The following is a 22,956-nucleotide window of genomic DNA, read 5'->3' on the forward strand; positions in this document are numbered from 1 at the left end:
CACATCTAAGTGATTAAACACTTTTCAATAACCTTCTGCCAAATTTGGGGGTTCTTTTTAAAAATCTGCCTCAAGAATCAAGGAGGCAAAAGCAGATTACGTGAATCGAAACCACTGTCAAATAAAACCCTGCCCAGAGAAACAATCTGGAGGCAGTAGAAGGCTTGCTTTAAGATCTTAGACCATGCTAAAATTTCAAATTTCAGTGGGAGGAAATTATGTGAATGTAAAACTTAATTTTCACCAAGGAAAAGAAACAGCGTGACAGTTAACGTGACTTTAAAAAAAAAATTTTGTGGGTGGTGTTTTTTTGGGTTTTTTTTGTTTTAAATCCATAGACTAGCAGGAAAAATGAACCTAGATCTGGAGAAAATGAAGGGAACTGGAAAAGAGCCGGACTGGTTAAACTTCAAGCAGAGCAAGAAGAGGCTTATGATCAAAAGACTTCAAAAACTTAAAGGTCTAAATTTAAAAGGATGGGCATCAGCTGCTGTCTGCAAACAGGACTCTGAATACCTGGCACTAAAACACATCCAGCAACTCAATCATGTGATTTATGTGAATTGTCATGCTTCCTGTCCATAAAATTTATTCTAATTTCTCTTGTCATAAGGAGGTGCAATCAGGAACGCATAGCACTGCTCACCGTCTGCGCTTTTTGATTTCTTTGCTTTAACTTGGTGTCAGGCCTCAGCTTGATGATTAACTGCTCTAATTTGTTTCCTATTTTTTATCTTGTTTGTGTTCCGATGTACTTATTACAGCCTGCCTTTAACCCATTTTATTGCAATGTAATGAAGGACGGTTTATAAGTGAGGCAGACAAAACACATTCTTATTCTGCTATCCCACCTGGCTGCTGAGGCTTTGGCAACTGCAGCCCCCAAATAGGAAAGTATATTAATTGCGCCCGTATGGGTGAGAAACTTGCTTAGGTTAAAAAAAAAGGGGGGGTGATAAGAAGCGATTGCTGGATTAGGCCAATGGTCTACATAAACCAATCAGATTGGGAAAGATTATGGAGGGAGGATTTGAAATTCACAGCCTGCTAGAGGCAATTATATGAAAATAATGTACCGATGGTATTTGACTTCCACAAGATTAGCAAAAATGTACAAAAATGCTACCAACATATGTTGGAGGTGTAAAGAGAATGAAGGCACATTCTACCACAGGTGGTGGATGTGCAAGAAGGCCAGAGCATTCTGGGAAATGATATATAATGAAATGAAAAAAAAAATTAAGATAACTTTTGTAAAAAAAAAATGGAAGCTTTTTAAATAGGCATCATAGGAGAAGAAATACCAAAGGACTTAAATAGACTGTTTATGTATGCAACGACAGCTGCAAGAATGCTTTTTGCCCAGAGATGGAAGGAAGAGGAAACACCAACCAAGGAAAAGTGGATAGTGAAAATGATGGACTATGCTGAAATGGTGAAAATGACTGGGAAGCTCATCAGTGTTTCCCAACCTTGTGCCTCCAGCTGTTTTTGAACTACAACTCCCATCATCCCTGACTAGCAAGACCAGTGGCAAGGGATGATGGGAATTGTAGTCCAAAAACAGCTGGAGGCACAAGGTTGGGAAACAGTAAATTTAAAAAAGAATGGTATAAATTTATAGAGTACATTAAGAAACAATGTAAAGATTTAAAGACGTTAGCAGGATTGATATAGGATTGAAGGTAATTTTTAACAGGTAAAGGATTAAATAAGGATTTGATTGAAGTTGGATATATGTAATTAGATGTGGTTAAAATTTAAAAATGTATCTGTGGAAAACCAGAAGGGGGAGGAGGGAAGTCCAGGGGTTCAAGGAATCCCACAATTGTATAAATATTGCTGAATTTAAGTTTGAATGATATTAATGAGGAAAAACTGAATACACACACACAATATTAAATGGTCTACATAAACCAGCATCCTGTTCTCACAGTGGTCATTCAGATGCAAACAGGACTTGAGCACAAGAAAACTCTGCTCTCCTGTGGTTTCCAGCAACTGGAAGCAAAAGCAAGAGAGGAAAGCCGATATTTACCAGAAGCTGCATGGAGTTACCCAAAAGTATGTTTTGCATTGTTTTGTTACATGGGAACATACCTGGAAATAGTTCAGCTCCTCATCGCTTAGGATCTGGTTGTTATCCTGGTCAGACATATTGAAGATCCGAGTGAGGGCCCGTGCGCATGCTGGCCTCAGCTGGTGGTAGAAAAAGAACACGATTTATAAAAGCAGGCCATAGGAAGCACTTGTTCTCCACTCCTCTTCGTTGCACAGAATGCCCTGATTACAGGTAGAAAGGATGATGAAATCAAAGCCATTGTCCAGGCAATCTAGGAACAACAGAGAGGTCTGGTGTTCAATGTAGTATTATATCAGGGATGGAGAACCCACATCTGTCCAGATGACGTTGGACTACAGCTCCCATAAGCCCCCGTCAGCAAGGCCAGTGGTGAGGGATGATGGGAGTTGTAGTCCAGCAACATCTGGAGGGCCATAGGTTCCTGAGCCAAACTGGTTCAGAGGTGCAGCTGCAAGGCAACTTGAGCTGGCACTGTAGGATTTGCCTGGAAGTGATGGAACTCTCCAGTCTAAAGAACCTTGGAAGACAGCTGGGGTCCTCTCTGGGTACAAAACCTATTTGCGGCTCTGAGACTATGTATCCTACCTGCTTCTCCTCTGGGTCGTAGAGAGGGGCTGTTGGGTGCAGAACAGCCTTCTGGGCGTAATAGAACAGCTCAGAGATGTTCTTCAGGTTCTTTGCAGAACACTTGGAGCGCAAAGAAGGGGGGGGGGGAGAGAGAGGCAATTTGAGAGAGGCAGAAAGGAATGCTGAACCAACACAAACAGCACATGCTGGAAAGAAATGCTTCAAGATCTCTTTTTCAGGCAGGCCATGGAGGAAGAAGCACAGGACCAGAAGAAGATGTTATAAACAGGGAAGCTTCCTGTTTAATTTCCACTCTGGAGGGTAACTCAGCAGAGGAAAGTTACAGATAGGTAGCCGTGTTGGTCTGCCATAGTCAAAACAAAAAAAATTCCTTCCAGTAGCACCTTAAAGACCAACTAAGTTAGAACTAACTTAGTTGGTCTTTAAGGTGCTACTGGAAGGAATTTTTTTTTGTTTCAGCAGAGGAAAGACCACTGTCTGTGAATTCACTTTCAATTATGGTCATATATATCAGAGTACTACAATTCCCATAATGATTTGGGGGTGGCAGTGAGGGAGCGAGAGCCCATTAGTCCTTCAAGTAGTTTAAATGACCACCATGAGCAATATAAATAAATGCATACATGACATTTAAAACAAAGATCTTGACAGATCTGCAACATCTTGCATAGCTTTAAAAGACTGGACAAATTCATAAGGATAAGGCTATCAATGGCCTCTACTCACGATGCCTCTACTGTCAGAGAGACTATGCTGGGAATCACAAGTAGGTTGAGGGTTGTTGTGCTCAGATCCAGCTTGCAGGCTTCCCACAAGTGTCTGCTTGGCCATTGTGAGAACAGGAAGCTGGTTTAGATGTGCCATTGGCCTAATCCAGCAAGTTCTTCTTAAATTTGTACAGGATTTTTATTTTATTTTAAAATCTGTCCTTAGTCTACTGGACTCAGTCTGTGTCTACTGGACTAAAGTACTACTACTAAAGAGGAAGTGGGGCATACAAATTCAATGAATAAATAAAATAATAACAATTCTACCAATCAGTTTTGTTGGTGACCATTGCAAGGGTGAGGATGTCCTCTCTATCCACTGGCTGCGTTTGGCCTGCCTTCTACCATCAGATCCGTCATAAGGGCTGGTTTGACTGGTGTCATAAGTTTCTCAGCCATGTGAGAGACTCCAGTCATTTCCCAAGGTATGCACATAAATGGACAATGTTAACATGTGAACTAGACAGATTCTGGCCATAGCTGTGAGCCTTATATACACAACTGTCCAGCTCAAATGGTAAATTTTGCCCAGAGATGGCACAGGGGGAAGAGGTTGTTGGGAAAGAAAAAGCATGATGTGAGACAACCACGGAGGCTGCCAATCAGAGAATCCTGCTCCACCTCATACGCCCAAGCAGACCCCCACCTCCACACAGGTCTCAATTTCCGAGAACTGGTTCATGATGGGCAAGATGGTTTCCATGGAGCTCCCAGTCTGCAAGTCCGACTTGTTTCCTACAAGGATGATGGGGATCCTGGAAAAGAGGGAGAAAGGGGGTGGGGTGAGGAGAGAGAAAAGGCTTCAGAAACGAGAATGGGCATACAAGCACTGGCTGAAGAGTTTGGAGTAGTCTGCGTGCCAAGGCAAATGCAACAACTGGAGGGGAGGGGGAAAGTAAATTGAGATCTGCATTTCTTCATTTGCTTTGTCCAATTTAGGCAGGGGTTCCCACCGACAGCAGATGAAGGGGACAACTGTTCCTGGCATAAGAGTTATTAAGGGGCCCCAAACCTCGGGGAAGATACAAAGAGGCTAGGCCTACTCAGTTAGCAGGACCTAAAACTTGGGTCTTTCAAACCTGGTCCAGGATCTGCTACTTCTTCATTTCTCTCTGAATTCCTCTCTGAAATGTATAATCTAGGAACAGTTTGCCCACCACATCTTCTGCTTTCAGGAATCAGACCTTAGCCTGCTTCTAGCATTGAATAACGGAAGCCTTTAAAACAGGTGTGGGGAACCTCTGGCCCTCCATATTATCCAGAGCCGTTGGCTATGTTGGCTGAGGCCGATAGGAGTTGTAGTTCAGCAACATCTGGCGGGCCAAAGCTCCGCCAGCCATGCTTTAAAAACAGGGGCAGCAACTGGGACGCAGATATGGGCAAAATGTAGCATCCCATGTTGTTGGGCGATACACTACCTGGAACATTTTTCAGCTCCACCATTCACCATTGGGATCCATTTTGTCCGAATCTAGGTGGGGGTAAACAGAAGGAAAAAGCAAGTAAGTGGAGTGGGAAACTATCAGTAATGACAGCCACAGAAAGAGAATCTTGGGCATAGCAGGGTCCCATGGGATCCACATGTTGGCAGGCACCTAAATGCTACACAGTTCGGCCCTGTAAAAAGTGCCAGCCCTGCCCCTGTCAATCAACCCATGCGATCCAGGCCACGGTGAGCATGATAAGAAAATAGGTGCAGCTCAAGAAGATGCCCAACAGAGTCAACGCCAGTCAAGAATGTAAGAATGGCCCTGTTGGAGCAGAGCAAAGGCCTTCCTGGCCCAGCATCCCATTTCCTGCCTCTGGGAAGCTCACAGGCAAAATGAAGGCCACAGCTGTCTCCCACTGCAATCCCCAGTAGCTGGTATTGAGAGGCATATGGCCTCCTATTCTGTAAGCAGCATATAGAGCCCTTATGACTAGTAGCCACTGATAACCCCATAATCTGTGAATGGATCGAAGTTCATCATGTCTTGCCACCCCTCAGACTGCTGTGTGCAATGGTGATAATCAGCAGAGCATCAGGTAGAAGCACAGCTGCACTTTTGCCAGGCCCTTGTGAAAGAGGGGCAGGAAGTCCCAGCCCTTACCTTGTCAATGGTGGATTCCTCTGTGACATCGTACACCATGCAGACCACATTTGCCTGCAAAGGAGCAAAAAGGTAAAGCAGGGTAGCTCAAGTCCAGGAATTTTGTTTACTGCTTGATTCTGCCCATTATATGAACCAATATGCCAGGCTGCCAACTCACAGGTGGCATCTCAAAACCACCAAGAGGGTCAGAAAAGTCCTCACTTTTCAGTAACAAAAGTCCCAGAAACTGACCCTCCTTGCTCAAGGAGGGCATCTGCCTGCTGGGCTCCCCATGCTCTGCTCAAATCCGACCACTAGCTCAGCTCAGACAGTGCCAACGCAAATGGCTTTTAGGAAAAAGCAGATGGCAGGATCACTTGCCCTTTGGGGAAGCGAGCTTATCGCTTAATCCCCCAATTTAGGGGGATTCGGATGGGATTCGGCATGGCAGCTCTAAGCCCCCAGTATGTAGATATGGATGGATGGATGTACGTACACACACACCATTGCTGTGGGTCAGGAGAGGAAGGAGATGGCATATAGCAGTCTACAAGCAACCAAAGGGCTAGGCAATCGGTTAACAAAACTGATGACGCTAATCTCCAAATTTGACTACTTGGGATTCTTGCAGAGTTAACAGGGAAAGTGGTGGGCTCAAGATGAGCATGAAGAGCAAAATTCAGAGCACAGGCTGAAGGGAAGAGGCTGGTGGATCTGCTACAACAAGCCTCCCCTGCATCCAAAGTTTTCCTTGCTTACCTTGGCAATCTCCTCTTGGAGCTCCTCGTCCGTCTGCTCCGATTCTGAAAGGCAAAGGAAAGGCTGTACATTGCTGTCGGGGATCTTTACTGTGCCCCAAAAAGACACTCGGGGATGTGGCCGGAATGTGAAGAATGAAACAAAAGCCTTGTTATTTCAGGCCAGTGGCCCATCCAGACACCAGCATCCCGTGGACAACCAGATGCTCAAGTATGACTTGAGCACAGCAGCAAGAACTCTTTCCACTTGTGATTCAAAGTAATTGGTATCCATAGACTTGCTGCCTCCAACAGCGGAGGCAGAACCTAGCCACTGTGGCTAGTAGCAACTCATCGCCTTGTCCTTTTTGAATCTGTCTAATCCCCTTACAAAGTCATTCAAATTGGTGGCCATCACTAGCTTGCTAATTTATTTATTTTTAAATTTTATTTATGCTTTTCAGGTTTATACATTTCACCAATTTTACAATCATTTTAATGTTTCAAAACTTGACTTCCTTCCCCCTCTTTCTGCGGTTCCTTATATTCATTTTTAATATCTTCTGCATATCCAAATTACTTTAATTTGCTCATTTATTCGTCTACTTTAAATATATACTCTTATAAAACCGCAGGTTATTACAATAATCTCGCCAATGTTCTTATCTGTTTACAATTTATCTGTAAATATTCAATAAACCATTTCTATTCTTTTATAAAAAAGTTTGTTATCTTGATTTCTTATTCTTCCGGTAAGTTTTACCATTTCTGCACATTCCATAAGTTTTTGTATCCATTCTTCCTTTGCTTGGACTTCTGCTTCTTTGGCTCATTTCTTTATTTAGCCATTCGAATATTTATGAGCTGCACTTTCATAACATATATCAAGGCATCTTACAACACAGATACAATAAATCAATAGATATCTGTAAAACATAATTAAAGACATAGAACATAGCAATAGCGGCTAGTTGGTTAAAGAGGGGAAGAATAATAAAGGCCTGGGAGTTCCACGGGGCAGGACCTGCCGCACTAGAGGTTGGATCCCTGGTGAAGACCAACTGAACTTCCAGAGCGTGGGGAACCAGCAGAAGTGTCCCACCAGGGGTCTCAAAGTTCAACTTTATGCTGGGTGTGAAAATACTTTATTGTGCCTGTTCTCAATCTTCCCATATTCAACTTCACTGATGCCCCCCAACTCCTAGTGTTATCAGAAAGGGAGAAAAACATCACCCTAACACCACCCTATCTGCTTTCTCTGGGCCAGGCAGAGTTTTATAAACAGAATTTGCAACCACAAGACATGGTGACAGCCGCTAGCTTGGATTGCTTTATGTGACTTTTATCTATTGTTTTATTATTACTTATTCAGTTCCTATCCCGCCAGTCCTCCCGGATGAGCCCTTTTAAATCCATTGGGGGGTGGGTGCCTACCTGAGTAGTCCACAATGTGGGTGGGGACTTTCTCAGGCGTGACATCCGCCGGAATTGTGATCTCTTCCGCACGAGACGGCACCTAGGAGGGGGGGAAAGGGAGATGATCATTTCCACATTGTGCCCAAGACAGCCTTATCCTTCGTGGATTTGGCCACGCACAACTTCTAATGTCGGACACAGTACAGTGGTACCTCTGGTTATGTACTTAATTCGTTCTGGAGGTTCTGTTCTTAACGTTAAACTGTTCTTAACCTGAAGCACCACTTTAGCTAATGGGGCCTCCTGCTGCTGCTGCGCCGCCACCACACAATTTCTGTTCTCATCCTGAAGCAAAGTTCTTAACCTGAAGCACTATTTCTGGATTAGCGGAGTCTGTAACCTGAATTGTATGTAACCTGAAGTGTATGTAACCCAAGGTACCACTGTATGTCTCTGAATACCAGTTGCTGAGGCTCTCAAGAGGGGAGAGCGCAGTTGCTCTCAGATCTTGCCTGCAGGCTTCCCATTGGGGCATCTGGCTGGCCACTGTGAGAACAGGTTGCTGGAGGACTAGAGGGGCCTTTGGCCTGATCCAGCAGCCAAGCTCTTCCAATGTTACACTGTTAATATTAAGGGGTCTATCTTGCAGTTGGGCACATTCTCATTGTGCTGAGAACTGATGAAGAACAGATATTTCCATTGCCAATTTGGGGTGGGGGGTGGGGTGGCAGTGCCCCAGATGCCCGGAGTTTAGAGAGAGAAGCTCCCTTGTGTAGGTGGATTAGATGAAAACAGAATTTTAGAACGAACTACAAATTTCAGGCCTGCATAGTGTGAAAGCAGAAGCATGGAATAGGAACAGCCCACTCACCCCTCCTAGAAATGGCACTGAACTGCTTCCCTGCAAATCTCCTTTCAAGCACTCCTGCAGCCCCTTAAGTCTCGGCAAGCAGTGACCTGATCCACTGACCTGACAGTGTCCTGGGGATTGGGGCTGGGGTAGCATTAAGCCGCTTGCCTGGGGCTGGAGCAGGAATGTGGGGATGGTATTTAGAATGATCCCAGCACCTGATTAGGAGACTTACTGCACCAGTGGCGCAAGGGTCAGAGGGGTCAACAGGGGGGCAGGCACCAATGCCATCTGCCTGCTGCAGATCAGAGGCCAGCAGGCAGAGGGGAAGTGTGGCCACTGGAGTTAATCAAGACAGCCCTTCCCAGAACATGAGGCAAATGGCAGGGAGGGTGGCTGTTCTTGAGAGCTTTCGAACAGATGGGCAATGCTGGGGGCGTTGCATAGACGTCCGCAGCAGTAACTGCTCCAGAGGAACCATCCTGGCCAGGTGCTGGAAAGGACACAAGAAACCATATTGCATTTTCACATTGTTGTAACCTGCCCTGAGACCTTATGAGGAAGGGCAAGTATCAAATCAAATCAATGGAGAAATTATAATAATAATAAAAACAGAGCATAAGAACAGCCTCATTGGATCAGACCAGAAGTCCATCCAGCAGGGAGCAGGGTCCATTAGGTGGGCGCTGTCCCACCAGCCTCAGTCTGCTCTCAGCAAGCCCCCATGGGACCTGCCTTTACAACCAATCCAGGGAGAGGCATTGCCTGCCAGCTTCCTCCTCCTCAGCTGGCTAATTTACAAGCCTGTGTTAGTGATATAGGAAACTGCCGTAGACCATTGACCCATCTCGTTCAGTACTGTTTACACTGACTTGCAGTGGCTCTCCAGGATTTGAGATGCAGGACCTTCCCAGTCCTATCTGGAGCTGCTGGGAATTGAACCTGGGACCTTATGGCCCTTCCCCCCAGATTCTGTGCTTAGTAACTTAAGAAGTTGCCTTATACAGAGTCAGGCCATTGGTCCATGAAGTTCAGTACTGATGGGATTTGCTGGTCACAGCAGCTAAAGAGCCACAGGTTCCCCATCTGCTGTAGGAGAAGGATGAGACCAGAAGGCAGGAGAAAAGTCCAAGAAAGAAAAGGGGCCAGGGGAAAAAAAACTTATATCTCAAGGGCAGAATGCCACTTGGGTGCCACTTGGCTGGCTGATAGGCAGGCAGGGAGTGGTCTGGCAAGGGAGTTTTGTGGACTTTGAGCAAAGGAGCAGAGAGCACCAAGGCAGCCACAGAGCAGGCAGGCGATGGTGTAAATTCACATCCTGAGTTGATATTATCAGCCAAATCTCTTGGCTGCAGGTCTATGATTTTTTATATGCCAACAGGAAATAAAACCATCTTCCACTCACCTCTTCAGGGAACTCCTCGCCAACCAGGGCCATGATCAAGGAGGTCTTCCCCACCTGGGCTATGAGAGGGTAGGGAGGAGGGAGAGAGGTGGGGTGGAGAGAAGAAGAAACAAGAAGATCATTACAGGAACTTTTACCAAGTTAAGGAATGTAGTAGTGAGTAACATGGTGATTATTCCATGTTATCTTCTCAACAGCTGTGCATGTTAATTGAGAGAGAGTGAGTGCACACACCCTTGCAGAAGGCCATCCAGTGATCTTCCCGGCTTTGTAGGAATTTGAACTCAGGCGTCTCTGGCCCAAATCCAACCATCTATCCACTATAGCACACTGGATCTCTGCAATGTGGATGCTTACATTGGGGACAGATGTGCATCACTTCAAAAAGGCTTACAGCTTTGCAGGTCACCTGAGAGACAGGTATCCAACAGACAGAATGCACTGTCCCCAATTTTGGTTCTGTCACATTCAATGACTAGGGGAACTGGGTGGGTGATGGCATCCCCATTCATATCAAAAGACAAATCTGACAATTTCAGTGGGGGTTGGGTGCATATTTGCAGCTAGAGGATACTACTTCTGCACAAACATTTCCTGAGCTGAATCAAGGAAACCAACTTCTGTATGACAGAGACATGGCGGGTCCATGGTTAGATACAGCAGAGCTCAAATGACAGAGTGGCATCTAGGCCAGAGATGGAGAACCTGTGGCCCTTCAGATATTGTTCAACACTATCACAGGGATGTTGAGAGGATAGACGTGGAGGAGCCTCTTTCATATGTCACACTTGAGCTCACTAGAGAAAAGGCAGACATGCAAATGACACAAGTAAGGATTTGTTTATTTTAATGGTGCAAACTTGGAGAGTTTGTTCTCTCTTTTACAGAGAAGTGGATTTGTGATTTCTCTGGTGTCACAGTGACACCAGGTGACAATCCCTCCCACCCACACTTTGCACAACAAGACTTGACAGCTGATTGTTGGATCTCAAGAAGCTCCATGCACATGCTTTGCAAGACCTGACAACCAGCTCATGGTTGGTGCGTCTGCAAATATGATTTCAGATGAGTCAGCTCCTTACCCGTCCTGCACCTGACTCATATAGGGTGTAAAATAGAGAGATATGGCTTGGCCAAAATGGCCTCAGAGTCCTGTCCCATCCCATCTGCCCCCTCCCCCACCCAATAACAGGACAGCCATGTGCCATCAGTTCATCAACATTGCTTGTCATTTATCACATTTATCCCCCACTTTTCCTTCAAGAAGCTCAAGGTGATATACATTCCCTTATCCCCCTGTATCTCCACAACAACCCTGTGAGGTAAATTGGGCCGAGGGCCTGTGCCTGGCCCAAAGTCACCCAGTAAGCTTCACAGCTGAGCAGAGATTTGAACCCCGGTCTCCCAGGTCCTAGTCTAACATCTAATCACAACACCACACTGGCTCAAATAAGAGGATCACCGGAAATCACCAGGCAGTGTTTGGTCCGTTTAGTTCAGTACTTTCTAAATTGACTGGCAGCAGCTCTTTGGGGTTTCAGGCAGGAGACATTCCCAGCCCTACCTGTGGATTAAACGTGGGACCTCCTCCATGCAAAGCAGATTCTTGGCCTCTGAGCTACAACCCTTCCCCAAAGACACTCATTTGCAGCAGATGCTGAGCAGAAATAGAATAAACGCTAGTTCCTGCTTACAGGCCACTCTTAGGGGGGGGAAAGGCATGCAACAGAAGGGAAAGGGAGATAGAGGGAAAGGACGAAGTCTTGTGGCAGCTGGTGAGAGGGTAAAAGCCAGTAAAGAATACAACCATCACCTAGGAATAGGAAATTGTCATTAAAAAAAAATAAATTACTAACATAGATGCAAGGCCTGGCTAAGGCACCCGGCTAGTAAGTTTTGTGGACTCGGTTACAAGCCAGGAGTATGCATAAGCCACTAGTTGAAGATTAAAGCAGACAAGAAACCCCAAGAATCTGGTTAAGAGTCAAGGGATAGCACCAACAGGACATAAGAAAAGGCACTGGGGTTCAGGGGGTTAGGGTTACCTTCTAATCCTTCATCCCTAAAGCATAGACAGTTATCTGTTAGTGAATCTGCTATTTCAGGTTTAAATCCACAAAGCACCCAATATATTGCCTCCTATACACACACATATATTTCAGAAAAAACTCAGATAATTAATTATACACAGTGCCCCGAGCCAAGATTTAGAATAGTAACTACTCTCAGCAAAGAGGAAGCTTTTTAAAGTTATTAATATTTGAAAATGTTGTTTGCAGCCCGCACAAATAGGAAAAATTCAGTTTGTTTTAGCTGTCTGTTTCCAGAGAGACCATGGCAGCTCCTAATGCTGTTTTCCAAGACACAGTTACGGTAACTTGAGAAGGGAGACGGTGAACAAGATCCATAGACCTTGACTGGAGTTCCTCCTTCTCCTTTGCACCTAACAACATTGGGTGACCAACCTACAAATAATAATAATAATAATTTTATTATATATACCCCACCTGTCTGGATAGGTTTCCCCAGCCACTCTGGGCTGCTCACAGCATATATCAGAACATATTAAAACATCAAACATTAAAAACTTCCTTAAACAGGGCTGCCTTCAGATATCTTCTAAAAGTCAGATAGTTGTTTATTTCCTTGACAACTGAAGGGAGGGAGAAGGCCCTCTACCTGGTTCCCTGTAACCTCACTTCTCGCAGTGAGGGAACTGCCAGAAGGCCCTCAGAGCTGGAACTCAGTGTAAGGGCTGAGCGATGGGGGTGGAGACGCTCCTTCAGGTATATTGGGCCAAGGCCGTTTAGGGCTTTAAAGGTCAGCACCAACACTTTGAATTGTGCTCAAAAATGTAATGGGAGCTAGTGAAGAACCTTTAGGACTGGAGTCATATGGTCTCGGCAGCCACTCCATGTCACCAATCTAATTCTGGATTAGTTGTAGTTTCTGGGTCATCCGCATACTGGTGAATGCCCAGCCCAACCCCCCGATGATTTCTCCCAGCAGCTTTATATTGATATTAAAAAGCATGGGGGAGAGGGTAGAACCCTGAGGCACTCCACAAGTGAGAGCCCAGGGGTCGGAACACTTATCCCCCAACACCACTTTCTGGACATGACCCAGAAGGAAGGAGAGGAACCACTATATAACAGTGCTCCCAACTCCTCTAGACGGTTCATAAGGATGTCATGATCAATGGTGTCAAAAGCCACTGAGAGATCCAGCAGGACCAGGAAACAGCTTCCACCTTGGGCCCTGTCCTGCCGGACATCATCAACCAGTGTGACCAAGGCAGTTTCAGTCCCATGATGAGGCCTGAATCCTGACTGGAAGGGATTCAAGTGGTCTGCATCCTCCAGGTGTGCCTGGGGTTGTTCAGTGACCACCCGCTCAATCACCTTGCCTGTTTGTTTTATATCCCATTCTTGTCATCCCTCTGTAAAACTTGCAAGTCAGTGTGGCATAGTGTTGAGTGTACAACTATGACTTGGGAGACCAGGGTTCAAATCCCCACCCAGCCCTGAACCCCACCTTGACCCAGTCACTACCTTTCAACCAAACCTACCTCACAGGGTTGTTATGAGGATAAAATGCAGAGGTGGAGAAGTGTGTACCCCACCTTGAGCTCCCTTGGAGAAAAGGTGGGATAAATGTAACAATAAATAAAAGTGGGGGGGGGGGATTGGGACAAGATAGTGATGCAAAATTGTCTTTGTTAAAAGAAGAATAGAGAGCATCCATCCTTCCCTTGCAACTTCAGTGTTTAAACTAGGGATGGGCAAGTTGTGGCTTTTGGCCTAATTTCATGGGGGTGGCAAGGAGGGCGGAAATGGAAAGGGGGCACCAGAAAGAGACAGAAACAAACAAGGAAGGAAGGAAGGAAGGAAGGAAGGAAGGAAGGAAGGAAGGAAGGAAGGAAGGAAGGTGTTTTAAAGGGCAATCTCTTACAAATGGCTGAGAGAATAAACATGTCTTAAACCGACTGAGAAAGTATAATAAAGTAGGCAACTATCAGTACCATCATGCCCTCTTCCTGTGAGCTTTTGTAAGCTGCTAGATGTCATCCTGAAACAAAATGCTGGACTTGATGGAATTTGATCTGATCCGTAAAGACTCTTCTAACGCTTTAATTTGTGGGCTGCAGGAAAACCAATTCCACCAGAATACACCAAATAGTTTCTGTGTAAGAACGCTTGGACTCCAGCAAATTCAACCCAAATTCTGAGCTCCACATTATCCAGGTTAAAACATCTTACTGCATACAAAAATTGAGAGTGGGAAAGAGACCAGTTCTCCCATTAAATTTAGAAAAAATGAATCTAACCCTTTGCTTCCTCCACCCCCTTTTTCTGATTACATAAATACTTTGGGCAAGGGACTTTCTTAAGGCAATAACAAAGCCCACAATGACTCTCTGGGGTGAAAAAAACAAAACGTTTGGGGATGGCTGGATGCAAGGAAGACACTGAGGCCCCGCGGCAGAGTGACTCTGTTCCAATGCCTGAGGGCTATTCTCTCCAAAAAAATAAAATCTACTGCCAAAAAATCCCAAAGGGAAGAATAGCAAAGAAGGATGGAGCAAAATGAGGACACTGACATGCAGTGGACAGCCACACACACCTTTGGAACTGTAAAGAGCTTTCTTTACATTTAGGCCAGAGATGGGGAACATGTGGCCTTTCAGGTGCTCTGTGAAGTTAACAGAGTTTATACTGCTAATACAACACACTCACATCTGCTCTGGCCAATAGTTAAAGGCGACGGACCTTGTGGCCCAATAACAGTTGGAGGGCCACACATTCCCCACTTGTGATTTGTGGAAAGGTGCTGCCTATATGGTCTACAGCCACATGAGACTCTTCAGAGACAATGTTGCCCCTCATGTGGACTTCACCAGCTTGCAGCAAAGGCAGGCTCAGTTCTACTTCTGAGACCAAGTTATATTCCACCTCAACAGTTGGGCATACATACTTAGGTCACTCACACATGTTCATAGGAACTTAGGAAGTTGCCTTATTTCGGGTGAGACTGTATGGCCATCTAGCCCAGGATAATGAACTCTGATCACCATCAGCTGGCAGACAGAGAGCAGCCTTTCTCTCCCATCAGCCCCCACCTCCTCTTTTTAACTAGGGGTGGATGCAAAGTCTGTCCTCTGTCACTGAGTTGGTAACAGTGCCTCTCAACAAGAACACGATGCTCATCAAACGATGGACTGCAGTATTAAAGAGACCACCATCATTCAAACATAGTAGGTTAGACCAAGGGTGGGATAACTTGTGGCTTTCCAGAAATCACTGGACTCCAGCCCAGCCAGCATGGCCAATAGCCAGGGAAGATGGAGAACCAACAATCATGGTTAAGCTCTCTCCTCATTAACCTGAGCTAAAGCCAACCTAGTGAGGTAAGAGATTAACCACAAGTCCTGGTTTGAATGACACAGTAAACCCAGTGTGGACCAGGAGCAAAACATGACAGGGAGCAGCAAAGTAGTTGCAAACTCATTTCCCCAAGCCTATACTTTTTCCTGAAACAATGCTGGTGATTGAGACTTTAGATGAAGTCACAGGCTGCTTCCTTCTGATCCTTTCATATTCCTCCCAGCTATGATCCACCCCACAAAATCTGCCCTTTTAATTTTCTTTCAGAATTTCCATAAACAGCAATTGCTGTTAAATCTTTACCAATATTCCACTGGTCCCCCCCCCCCCAGTCATTGGGAAAGGACTGCAGCTGAGCTTGTTAATTTCTGCACTTTGCGGTCTCTTAAAACATTCTATTTAAAATATTTGCATTCTGTGTATGTATCCAAAAATACAATATAGTGCTGTTGACTTTATTTTAAGCTGCTTTCCACGTATTTCCCAATCTGCCTACAGTTTCGATTGCCAACGGATTTCGGCAAAAGATTAAATATTACCCAAGAGCCCGAAAGCATCTTAACAACAAACCCACCAGGGCTTGAGTTCTCAAAAGCCAGAGACCAACATGTCAGATGTATAAAGATGCACTCAACAGTATGCTATTGATAACCCTTAGTTAATATTTTGTAATCAGAATAACCTATTTATGATGGTGATGATAATTCACTTTTTCTCCAAGCTGAAAACCTTAGGGTTGTTCCAAAATGTCAGTCTGTTTCAGCAAAAGCAAAGGGCGCCTGGGGGGGCACTTGGGATTGTGTTCCCCCCATGTTTCGTCTACCAGCTTTCATTCCCTCACCTCCACTTCTGTCAAAACTGCCTCTAAAAGGCTCGCCCCCCCATTCTGAAAACCTGCCTTCGGGCATTATAAATCCATCTCAGGCATCCATATCCCCCAATTGCAACCCTCAGAGACTACCCCATGACCTCTGACCCCCTCCCCAACTCCCCCCTTCCCGACCTCTGACCCCTCCCTCACCTGCATCCTCCATGACCTCTGACCCCCTCCCCTAAATCCACCCCTCATTTCACTGCACCACCTCCAGCCATAGGGAGGGGGGGCTTCCCCAGTGCTTACCCTCCCCCAGCAGGAGGATGCGCACATCCCGCCTCATCGCCGTCGCTTCAGGAGCCACCACGACGCTCCCCGCCTCCTGACAGCGCCCCACCCACAGGACAGCAGCGGCTTCACAGCCCGCCGCCTCCTCTCCAACTTCCGGTTCCGGCTTCCTTCCGTTTGCGACCATAGAGCCGCCAGGACAGAAGGGCGTCAGTGACAGCAGCGGCACCTCTCGGCGGGCGGGCAAAGTGCAGTCAGTGCCTCTTGCTCTTGAAGAGCGGACTGGACTACTGTAGTGTGAAGGCTGCGGGCGGGCGGGAGCGTAGCGCCACCTAGAGGCTAGGGAGCTTGCTGGGATTCAGCCCCGATTCCCAGCGGTAATGCAGCCTGCGCAGGTAATCGGCGTTTGGAGAGCGGCAGCTGTAGTAATATCGTGTGTTTAATGTGCTAGGATTATTGAACAACGTGATATATTCTGCCAATCAACTAAGCACAGGCTGTGAGATTCAGCATTTTTGTAAACATTCTGGTAAAGATGTTTGCAGAATAAGGGGGCAGGCATTACCTTGGCATGTCGCCAGATTTTAACAGTTCTTGTTTTTATCTGCCTTGAACCCTGACAGAGAAAAGAGGGTACATACCGTAAATAAGATGATGATGATGGAGGGAACTCAAACATGCATGTGTGTATGTTTATGTTGGGGGTCGGCGCTGGCTGACCCAGATCATCTGAACAGGGATTTGTACAGGAGTCTTCTTGGTCTAAAGTCAACACGTTAGCCACTATATCATATAAAGGATGTGTAGGTTTTTTATTTTATAATTTTTATTCCCGCCCCCCCTCTTTACAGATTTTTTTATAGTTTTCATTACAATTCACCTCGCACTGAATATCACCTAACATTCAATCATTGACTTCTCTTACCCTCCTCCCATGGTTTCATTTGCTTATCCATTAAAATTGCATATTCTCATTTCCCCTTTTATTCAAACTTCCCCTTCCCCCTATAGTTTTAAAAGTTTAAACTGAATTTAAACTAATCCTGCTAACACTTTGTCCTGCTTTACATAATTCTTCAGATATTCTGCAAAGATTTTCCACTCTTCCTGTTAATTTGCCAGTTCTACATATTCCATTAATTTTATCTGCCACTTCTCCTTTGTTGAAGTCATTCTCTCTTTCCGTTTCTGAGCATATGCCATTCGGGCTACTGTAATTGCATAAAGAAATAAATTATTTGGTCTGTGGGGACTTATGTTCCTAATATACCCAACAGGAAGCTTTCTGATCTTTTTGTTAAAGTCCACTTAAACATTTCCCCCCCGTTTCATTATATATCATCTCCCAGAATTCCTTCGCATTTTTACAAGTCCACCACATATGATAAAAAGTACCCTCCATTTCTTGACACTTCCAGCAAGTACCTGACTGATTTATACATTTTTGCTAATCTTCTTGGTGTAAGGTACTATCATTGTCATGAAGTTTTCTTTCAGGGTATAACAAGCTGTAAATTTTAAATCTCAACTGCATGTAGATTTTTAACAGCTGTGGGTTATTACAGACATTTTTTTTAAAAAATAAGATAAATAGCTCACACATTTTGTAAATTAATAAATATAAATATATATATTTATTTTAAAAACAGAAATGAGCTAGCTTCAGTGGTTATTTTCAAACTGTATGCTCCTCTTTCCTTTCCTTGGAAAATTTCCAAAGTCAGATGAAAAAATGTCCAGTTCTTCTGGTTGATACATCTGCAACACAATTGCAATCCCATTCCATTTGTACACTATTTCCTAGGATGGACAAGGACCCAGAAAGAACACAGACTTTGATAGGGCTGATAGTTATAGAGAAAATGAAAAGGGCACAGTCTGTTGGGAAGGAGTCCAAAAGCCTCAGAAAAGAAATTACACAAGAGCTCCAAGAACTGATGTAAGAGAGAATTTTTCTGCCAACTGTGCCCTTCCTGAACTAACCACGTCACCTGAAGAGTCTTAGCAAACAAAACATCAACATAAACCATGTAGAGAAACTCAGGATTGCTGCATATGACTTTTGGAGATCCAAGCCTAACAACTTAGGTCACAAAAAACCCAACTGCCACACAAGTGTCTTTTTCTGATAAATGCCTAGAAGTGAAGCAGATGCGTGAGTATCTGTGTGACCATTGTTGAATTCTGTTTCACTTGCTTTTCCTGACAAAGATGCAGGTGTGAGAACAAGATATGCATTTTTAAAAAACAACACACACAGAAAAATATTTATATCTATATAGTGTATACCCTTCTAACTTTGCATTTAAGGCAATTTACAAAATAAAAGTGAAACAATTAGAGTGTCATAGGCATAAATCATAAAATGCACGTCACATTAACAGTAGCATAAGCAAGCCAATCCTGTGTGTGCTTTCTTGGAAGTAAGTCCCATGGGATTCAATGGGGCATACAGGAAAGCATGCAAAGGATTACAGCCTGGGAATGTAATCAAAACGACATTTTTGTTGCCTAAAGCCAAGCGGCTGCTTTTGGTCTCTCTCTCTCTCTCTGTGTAAAATAATTTCTCTGCAGCTTTTGACCTTCTTACTTAGCACCCAATGCAATTCACAAAACAAACGCAACCCATCAACATGTCAACAAAAAGTAAAAATACAAAAATACAAAGCGTAAAATACAATGACGCTATTGTAAAAGAAAAAGAAAAAAGGGATCATTTGCACCACTTATCCCTAGACAATCTTGTGCACTGCAAGTCTCCAAGGATTTAGCCTCCACTCGCAGGATCCTTCTATGACTAATTTGTGTGGCTGAGCCAATCCAGTCCAATCCAAATCTGTATGTGCTTGCACCATGGACATTGTTTCAGAAGCCACGGGTACGAAATACTGCATCACACCCAATCTCCTCTGTGTTCTTTTGCTTCAGCTGTGAGATGTAGCATCTCCTGAACATAATGTGCAGTTGTAACAATGTAGGTGACAATGATGGCATGGCTTCTGCACTCTGTGCAGTAAAATCATTGCCATGTGCATGGGGTTGTCCCAAGGTAGAAGATACTGGCATTTCTGAAGACATCCCGCTTTGCTCCCAGATGCTTAGAAAGCTGTCACCTGAAAATTCCAGGTTTCTTATACCAAGGGTGAACCTCCAGATTTTTCTAGATTCCAGTTCCCATCAATCCCTAACTGCTGGTTATGATAGATGGGGTTGATGGGAATTGGAATCCCAGCAACATCAAGGGAGGGGGCCACAGGGTTCTCCAACTCTGCTTTATGCAAAAAATGTCAGGGCATTGTGGATTGGTCTGCCCAGAGGTAGAAATCTGGCATATTTTCCTACTGTGTAACACCCAACTCTTTGTTCACCCCCTGCTCAAAACAGTCAAAGTGTCCATAAATTGGAAGAGTTCAGAAAGATGGATCGCCAAAGCCAACGTCTAACTGCACCTGATGGATCTCCTGGAGCAGTTCCTCGTTGGCCAGCTCCAGCTGCAAGGAAGGAGAAGGGATGAGACGAGGCTAAATCAAGCGCCTATTTAAAGATCTGTCATGTATGCTTTGGTTCAAGGAGGAAGGCTGGGCCAGTTAATCCCTACTTCAAGGCCACACAAGACAACCAGAAATACTTTCACTGTCGGCCTGCCAAAAGCTGGCGTCTGATGTGATAGATCATGTCAGGATGGTGATGAGATAGCAGCACGCAACAGCAACTGATTGAGAAATGCCAAATTTAATTCAGTACCATTTTCAGTGTGTGTCTCACTTTTCATCATGGGAACATTCGGAACCCGCAATGATGCCTGATATATAATATAAATATAGCATAACGTCTACACACGGACATTGAACAGCCTTTTTTGCATTGACTTTAAAATACAACCAGTGTACAGAATAGCACTTTGGTCACAGAGAGTACTATGTGAGTTAGTGCTCATGCCCAAAAGGTTTTTCCACTTGATTTTACTTGATACTCATGTTTGTGTCGCCTTCATTTATTTGTACTGTAATGGTTTTGTTACTGCTTCATCATTCTTCTTGTTCTTAGCCTCCTTGCATTTTTTCAAGAAATAGAAAGGAGGGATATGCTTTTAAAAATAAATATATATAGAAAAATGATGACTAAATTAATCCTGGCTTAAAGAATGTGTGACTTGCTAGTCACACCTGCTGGTTGTTTCTGAACCAAAGTGTAACACCTTTCCACAAATCTAAAAATTGTGAAAGAGAGAATAAGGTGACAAACCTTGACAGCATATTTGTAGGATTGTTCTGCCTCCAGCTGCCTTCCACCCTGAAGAAGAAGAAGAAAGCAGTCCACAGTAAGCTGATATTTTACAACACAATATTGCAGTTGCAAGAAACTGCAAGGGGTTTAATTATGGGTTAAGAAAAAGAATGGACAGCAGAGAAACACCACTCCCCAATGAAGTACTTGTTAGTTGTCAGCTTGAGGATAGAGGCAAACAAAAGAAAAATGATGTTGGGGGGGGGGGTTTGACACCAAATTTCTTTCCACATTTCTGTTTTGATAAATAGCATCATTGGATACACAGAAGAACCATGTTAAGCTTGGGCATCAGAATGGTTGAGTACCTGTTTCCATTGAGAGCGTCCTTGAAACCCTCCACCTAACATACTCACACTGCTGTAAAGAAAAGCAGATGTGCTTTTTGTGGGTTAAAAGGCCCTTGAGAGTTCACCTGCATGCAGACGAGAGCCAGATAGGCCCACACTTCAGCATTGTTGTTGTTGAGGGCATTGGCCTCGGAGAGGGCATCTTCTGCCTCCACCATCTCTTTGAGCTTTAGAGAGGGAGAAGTAGACTGATTAAAAATGTAAGACCATGTACTGTGCACTTGGCTTCAAGCATCAGCAGTGGGAGCGCACTGCAGCCGGATTAAAGAGCATCAGTCTCTTACCCTATAGCAGGCAATTCCTACTCCCAGCCATGTGAGACAGGAAGGTGATTTCTTACTGGCCAGCAGGTAGATGTCCTTTGCCTTGTCATACTGTCAGAGGAACAGAGGTTGGCAAATTACTTTCCATGCTATGACAATTGACACAATACTGTTAGTTTAGTTCCTGACAGAAGCCTTCTCTAGACACCGTTTCAAAGAGAACTAGGGCATTGTGTTTTTATTATTATTTTTATTAGCTGCTCAGTAACTGTTGGTGACATATAAAGGAATATCAAAACAAACAAAGCAAACAAAAAAGACTACTAAAACAAGAAAAAATCAACCAATACAATCTGAAACGAGCACTTAACATAATTGTAAAAACTTTGCCCAGCAGAAAACAATAGCCTTTAAAATGCCAGAATGTAAAACAAGCACATTAAAAGGCAGCAGATTCAACTAGTCCAGTGGCCCTCCAGGGCTTGAAGACAACAGGCCTCCCCAGTCTGAGTAGGAGAGGTTCCCCTCAGATTTCATGCAAGACTGCCAGCCCACCCAGCTCTTCTGTGTCCTGCTGAACTCCCCATTTTCTGTCTCCTCACCTCCTTCCTTTCTAAGTAGATGGATCCTAACCGCAGGTAGACAAAATGCATATCCTTTGCATCAGTCACAAAACTGATGGTCCGCTCATAGCAGGCCTTTGCCTCGCCAAAGTCCCCAGTCAGGTAGCAGAGATGCCCTTTCTGAGCCCAAACCTCTGGATTCTGCAAAAAAAAAAATAAAAAAAAAATGGTGGCAGGAAATGGAATAAGCGGTTCCATGCATAAGTGGTTCCATGCAATAAGTGGTTGGCATCATAGCTGTCAACTTTTCCCTTTTCTTGTGAGGAATCCTATTCGGAATAAGGGAATTTCCCTTAAAAAACGGGAAATGTTGACAGCTATGGTTGGCATGCATATTTGAGGTATGGCAAGGTTAAAGTACATAGAGCTTTCTTGAATCATGTTGTAAGAAAACTGGTTTATGAAGTATGGGAAAAATATAAAAATTTAATAGAGCAAAAAACACCTTGGTGGCTCTCCCCATTAGAAGCGATATCCTTTAAAAAAACTGAATATGAGAAATGGTTGGGCAATGTGCAAAGAACTAGGTTTGAAGATATAAGAGAATTACTAATTGACTGGTTACTATCAATTAAATAATATATTTAAGGTAGACAAAAAGAATGGTTTTTGTACTGAAATCTCTAAATTTGAAAAAGAGCTGCTAGAGAATAAAACAAAATTTCTTTTGAAAATGTATAAATTAATATTAGAATGGTATACAAAAGACAAACAGGTCAAATCAGTAATTACACTGGGCGAGAGACTTTGGGTATAATATACAACTGGCAGAATGGGAGAAGTTATGGAATTGGGATTTAAAGTTCACGGCATGTTATATGTTGAAAGAAAATTATATGAAAATGACGTATCGATGGTATTTAACTCCTAGCAAATTGGCAAAAATGTATAAAACAGGCTCAAATGTATGCTGGAAATGTAAGGAAAAAGAAGGCACCTTTTATCATACCGTATTTTTCGCTCTATAAGACGCACCAGACCACAAGACGCACCTAGTTTTTGGAGGAGGAAAACAAGAAAAAAAATATT

General features: G+C 44.1%; 2 protein-coding genes across 9 annotated transcripts in view; both read right to left on the minus strand.

Annotated features, from left to right (window-relative positions):
• The window catches only part of RHOT2 (ras homolog family member T2), a 29,399-nt gene extending 12,843 nt beyond the window's left edge, over positions 1-16,556 (minus strand). Inside the window, exons 1-9 of the mRNA XM_081888001.1 lie at positions 16,423-16,556; positions 9,919-9,977; positions 7,682-7,763; positions 6,270-6,313; positions 5,529-5,582; positions 4,857-4,909; positions 4,085-4,193; positions 2,669-2,770; positions 2,101-2,199 (exon numbers count right to left, since the gene is read on the minus strand). Of these exons, the coding sequence (XP_081744127.1) occupies positions 2,101-2,199; positions 2,669-2,770; positions 4,085-4,193; positions 4,857-4,909; positions 5,529-5,582; positions 6,270-6,313; positions 7,682-7,763; positions 9,919-9,977; positions 16,423-16,459 (639 nt within the window). The 5' untranslated portion in view covers positions 16,460-16,556. The remainder of the gene's footprint in view (positions 1-2,100; positions 2,200-2,668; positions 2,771-4,084; positions 4,194-4,856; positions 4,910-5,528; positions 5,583-6,269; positions 6,314-7,681; positions 7,764-9,918; positions 9,978-16,422) is intronic.
• Positions 16,557-18,006: 1,450 nt separating this feature from the next.
• Positions 18,007-22,956, minus strand: part of CFAP70 (cilia and flagella associated protein 70) — a 32,822-nt gene continuing 27,872 nt past the window's right edge. For all 8 annotated transcript variants that reach the window (XM_081887941.1, XM_081887944.1, XM_081887942.1 and 5 more), the window contains exons 25-29: positions 21,907-22,068; positions 21,326-21,415; positions 21,107-21,208; positions 20,650-20,697; positions 18,007-19,895 (exon numbers count right to left, since the gene is read on the minus strand). In XM_081887941.1, coding sequence (XP_081744067.1) covers positions 19,815-19,895; positions 20,650-20,697; positions 21,107-21,208; positions 21,326-21,415; positions 21,907-22,068 — 483 coding nt within the window. In that variant the 3' untranslated portion in view covers positions 18,007-19,814. The remainder of the gene's footprint in view (positions 19,896-20,649; positions 20,698-21,106; positions 21,209-21,325; positions 21,416-21,906; positions 22,069-22,956) is intronic.

This window comes from Podarcis melisellensis (assembly GCF_964234715.1).
Source record: "Podarcis melisellensis genome assembly, chromosome: 14".
Classification (NCBI taxonomy): Eukaryota; Metazoa; Chordata; class Lepidosauria; order Squamata; family Lacertidae; genus Podarcis; species Podarcis melisellensis.